General features: G+C 48.9%; 1 protein-coding gene; it reads left to right on the top strand.

Annotated features, from left to right (window-relative positions):
* Window positions 1-3,092: 3,092 nt before the first annotated feature.
* GSTUM_00011269001 (uncharacterized protein) lies at window positions 3,093-3,907 on the top strand (the record flags this gene model as incomplete). XM_002841811.2 has 2 exons in its annotated part: window positions 3,093-3,689; window positions 3,748-3,907. Exons 1-2 carry the CDS (start codon window positions 3,514-3,516, stop codon window positions 3,905-3,907), a joined length of 336 nt encoding a protein of 111 aa, XP_002841857.1. The 5' UTR covers window positions 3,093-3,513.
* Between the last annotated feature and the right edge of the window lie 1,026 nt (window positions 3,908-4,933).

The following is a 4,933-nucleotide window of genomic DNA, read 5'->3' as shown; positions in this document are numbered from 1 at the left end:
CTTCAACCCACCTGCGAACCCAACTAAGGCCTAACACGCAGTAGTCATGTGAAAATGGTCTTGCTTGTAGCGTGGTTTCTTGCTTAATCATCTGGTAGGTAAATTTATATCATACCGGCAATGTGCTAAGGTATCGTATCATACTTGTAGCAACATCGCGTTATACGACACCTTCAGGGAAGAACGTCCGCATCCTTCGGCTTGTGGTTGATTCTGTTCTTAGCCTTTAGCCTTTAGCTGGTGCATTTTTACCCCATGGGATACTTACTGCTTGTATGATACTCGCGTCTCTTTGTCCCACTTAATTCACCCACTTTCGAGAACTGCTTATGACTGTCTCTTCAAAAATGGATGGGTCGGTCACTGTGGGTCAGGTTTAGCCGTCAGGCTCTAATGCTTGCAGATGATCCCTCTCACCCCTGCATACAGAGGTCTCCGCTCCCTGATACCGTACCCACCCGCGAGTCAGTCGCGACTCAGAGCGACCCTCGGACACATACTCGACTATGCAAGCAATTGGTTAGGCGACACAACAAAACCACGCCTATGGGCTCGGAAACCTCCCGATATATCGTGCCTGACTCCCCGGGGGGGGGGGGTTAGAAACACGGCGGGGAGAGCAATGGTCTGATACGGGCATCGGATCCATCGTCGTGAGATGTTTTGCCAGTGGAGGGTGGTGAGCCTTGTGAGTTTGGAAGTGTTATTATAACTGCTTCCGCAACCCGCCGGTTTGTCATGCGTGTGCGTGTGGACGACGCAAGGCGACCTGGCTGGCTGGCTCGATCTTGGGGGAAAAGCTTTGCGCGAGCGAAGGGCTTTAAAAGGCTTGTGGTGGGGGGGGGGATCTACCGGAAGGAGCAAGACCCCGGCGTGGAAGCCATTGTCTTCCGTGATGTCATGGGAAAGTCGGGGCGTTGTGCTAGGACAAGATGTTAGTTATGTGGTATCATAACCATTGATCGTAAATTCTACACAGCCCTGAGTGATAGGGGGCGTAATGGTTTCTCAAGATATTCTCTCCCGTGCCTCTGTTTCGGGATAGCGTCGACCCCCTAACCATAGTTTGCGGAGATCTCTGGAGAATTTAGGTAGCCACTGGCGATGTCTATATATGTGCCTTCGTGTATCCCCTGTGCGGGGGAGATCCTGCGAGTGCTACCCTTAACACGATCGTGTTTTTAGAGAGCACGTACCACATTCCAGAGCACTCGGGAGGTTCCAAGGTTCACAAATCCCGGTATTCCAGACGGTTGGTCGGATTCCATTTCCAACTTCTTCTCTACCTAACTATCTAGGAAAGGTCTAATCCCATTAGTTATAGGAGAACGAGTCCCCCAAATGAGAAACTTTTGTTAGCATTTTCAACCGAGTGAGAGGATATGAACCTCAGGAACTTGCACTTTCGCGGGTGTAAGTCCCTTGCTTCCCCACGACGAACAATTGTTGTTGGAGAAGAAGGATATAATATCATAGCCCTCAATTCCCGTCCGGGATTTTTCCCCGGGATATCTTTGCATCAACGTCGCCATCGCTCCTTTTGCCAATGCCTTATCGAAGCGCAACTTGGAACATAGCATCAGATCCATACAAACGAACGCCCACGAGAACCACCGCAACACCTGGTTCTCAGCCCCCGAAAACGTCGGACTCGACGTCGAGTAAGCATCCCGAATCCCTCTATAATTCCACCCACTCTACCCCCATAGCGGCGGGAGAATGAAGCGATTTCCCATCCACAGCGGTTCTCCCTATTATGCTTTGGCGCTCCGTTCGCGTTTCCCACCCTCACTATTTTGTACCCGTCGACCGGCACCCGCGGTGAGTCCTCCCAGGCTCGGGTTCGAATCGCTCAATCTGATACTCTTTTACTACCGGTGATATGGACAAAGGAGTCACGCTTGACGTCACGCTAAAACCTAGACCATACTGCAATTTTGGCTAGGTGTGAAGGATCGGAGCAAGTGTGGGGATAGATGGCATCCGAGCTGCTGTCAGGAATGACCACCAATGTGAAGGCGGTCAGTCGTGAGGTGGTGGGAACGCGCTGACTGAGTATAATATAGCTTGCAGGGCACCTCCTATCTATCTCCGTGGGCCATTAAGAATTGCAGATCCCAGACAATAAGTGATGGGCCTGCTTGATCCACGAAAGCGACGCCCATTTCGTTGGAGGACTCAGTATCCTGTTCTCGTGATGTGATACACACTACTCCTATATCCTATCACAAGGTTTTATACAGGTGATAACGGTACCGATGCTCCCAGGACATAACATTTATATCTGAGATCTCCTAGAGACATACAGCAGCAGCGCCTGTCTCGTTACTACAGGTACAAGGCAAAGTGGGCCGATGTGCCAAGTGTCGTCATAGGCAAGGAATGGATATGAAATACTTGTCGACTATGTCTACTCCCGAACATTAGCAGAGAGTCGCACTGGTCCCCACTGGCAGACTGACCGCATTACGGACGGTTGGCCCACCGGCCCCCTTTGAGGCATCGGGGGTTTCACCCCGTGCTCCACATCGCATTGTGGAATGTAAGTAGGAGGACACAGCAACCAAACTGTGCTAGTTGTGGTAGTCAGAGGCCGACGAGTTGAAAGGGTTGAGGATTTTTGAAAATAATTGAGTCGACCATTTGGAATGACGACCGTGAGTGATGGGCTCCCATGTCTAACCGAAGAGGCATCTTGGAATATCGCCTTTTTTCCTCACCCATCTTAATTAATCTTCCTTAAGACAGCCAAGTTCCCTAGTGCTACACCCTTCTAGGTGTAGAATACAAGGAATTGTAGAGACCCATTTGTTTGTACCTGACCTGCTAAAACACCGGTTCTCCTCCGGTCATGCCAGTTGTTTCGGGGCTGAGATCGAGGGAAGCCCCACGTTGAAAATCCAAGAATATATCCTCATATCGGAAATAGCGCCGGGAGCTGGGTTACCCTCTAAAGGTGCCTTAGCCTCACTGAGCCCGCGCTAGTTCTGTTTTGGCAGGGAGATCCAGAGAGAGTCTCACAGTCACATCTAGCGCTGGTATAATAATATATACTCGTACAGGTATGAGAGCCAGAAAATTTCAAGGGATCGTGGAGGTCCACAATCCACAATCGCGAGCATATCTTGGGCTCGGCCAACTGTTTTTAGCCTTTAAACAACCAAGTCCACTCCTGTGCCTGGCAGATCCGCATTGCGACCGTAGAGTCAAGTTCACTTTACAATCTACTGTGAGAAAAATAAAGGCCTCAACTCCCGTTTCTCCGGTAGAGCTCACCAGCTCCATGTCAGATGCAGGTACCCCCGCCGCCCGCTCTGAACCAATATTCCTGCCAACCCACCTACACCCTATCAGCATGGGCCCGAACCGTATCCCTTGGGTTCCTACTCGTACAACGAAGGGCTGTCCCTCTGTCGGTAGCTTACTACCAATATATCACAACATCTCACTCACTCCACAGCCCGGAAGCACCCGCTAAAACCCTACTATCAAACCCTAAGCCATAAATGGCGCATGCACAACGACAACAACCCCAACGACCTCACGGACACGAGTCCGAGCGGCACCATACTCGAGGTGCATACGGCCGCCTACCCACCCCATAAGGCGTCAATGCAAACGCCGACGGTACCCACTTGCCCAATCATGCCCGCCAGGGCACGCAATATTCGCGCCATGGCGAAGTATATGTAAGAATCCCATACTGCACAAACTCATCTCCGTTCTCCGTCATTCTAACTCACCAAGACCCCATGCTTCCCCAAGCAAATCACAACACCTCACTCGCCTCAATCAACCCCAGCACAGCCTGGTCCACAACACTGGGCACCCATATTTTGGCCCATACCAACATCACCAATTAGTCAAAAAGTGTTCAAATCATTATACTACCGATATGATACGGTAGTAAGCTCAGCCGAGTCGAGTGGAGTCCAAAAAATTTATTGCTCCCCCGATGTATAAGAAAGACGCGGCAAGCGGGAGGTAAATAAGGAATAAAAAAATAAAACATATAAAATAAAAAACACCAATTCTCTACCTACAGTTAAACGCACCAAAAATTTCATTCGCATCCCATACACCAAATCAACACCCATAAGAAAATGACAAAATTTTAATAGTGAAAAGCGTGGCAAAAAGTTAGAACTATGACCGACCGGTTAGAATATATTTGCTTTGGAAAAAAAGGGGGGGGGAGGAGGGGGAGGGGTAAAGTCAAATAAATCAGAGATTCCCTAGATTGATTCCTTGGTTAAAGATGAGAAGATGAGAAGGGGTGGAATGGGAGAAGAGAGTAAGGAAAGCCATGATGACGTTACGAAAAGCAAGTACCTGACCCGAGATCATATTGAGAAGAAATACGGACAAAAAAACGGCCCCAAGTGGGAGAATGGGAACTTTATATATGTACCAGTAAGAAAATAAAAAAATAAAAAAGTAAAAGTAAAAGCAAACCCCCGTGACAAAAGAGACTTGATTTAGCTCCCAAATGAGGGAATGTTTGTTCCCTGAAAATGAAGATGATACAGAGAGAGCGAAGAATGGGACAAGGGCAAAGGTGAGGTAAAGGTTAATAATAACGGATGGTGAAAGGAGGCAGGAAAGGAAATGATACAAGGGAAGGGGATTATATAAAAGGTGGATGTCCCCGACAGTCAGAAAACGCGCCCAGTGAGACTCTTTCCCAGGAACCAGTTACCCAAACAGAATGATACACTCCCCCAATTTCAACAGCGACAGCGACAGAGAAATATACCCAAACAGAAGTAGGGCCCATCACGTTCTCAACGACCCTATCCCTTCCAGTATGCACGTAAAAATAAAACAAAAAAAATGGGGGGAGGGGAAGGAAGAAAGGAAAAGAAAATACTAATCCACCCAAAATCCTCCAGGGGACGCTGAGGCGGTGAGGCACCCATGGCACCTTCTAATT

This window comes from Tuber melanosporum (assembly GCF_000151645.1).
Source record: "Tuber melanosporum whole genome shotgun sequence assembly, scaffold_81, strain Mel28".
Lineage (NCBI taxonomy): Eukaryota > Fungi > Ascomycota > Pezizomycetes > Pezizales > Tuberaceae > Tuber > Tuber melanosporum.
The sequence above is the reverse complement of the archived record's forward strand: the minus strand, read 5'-3'. Positions and strand labels throughout refer to the sequence as shown.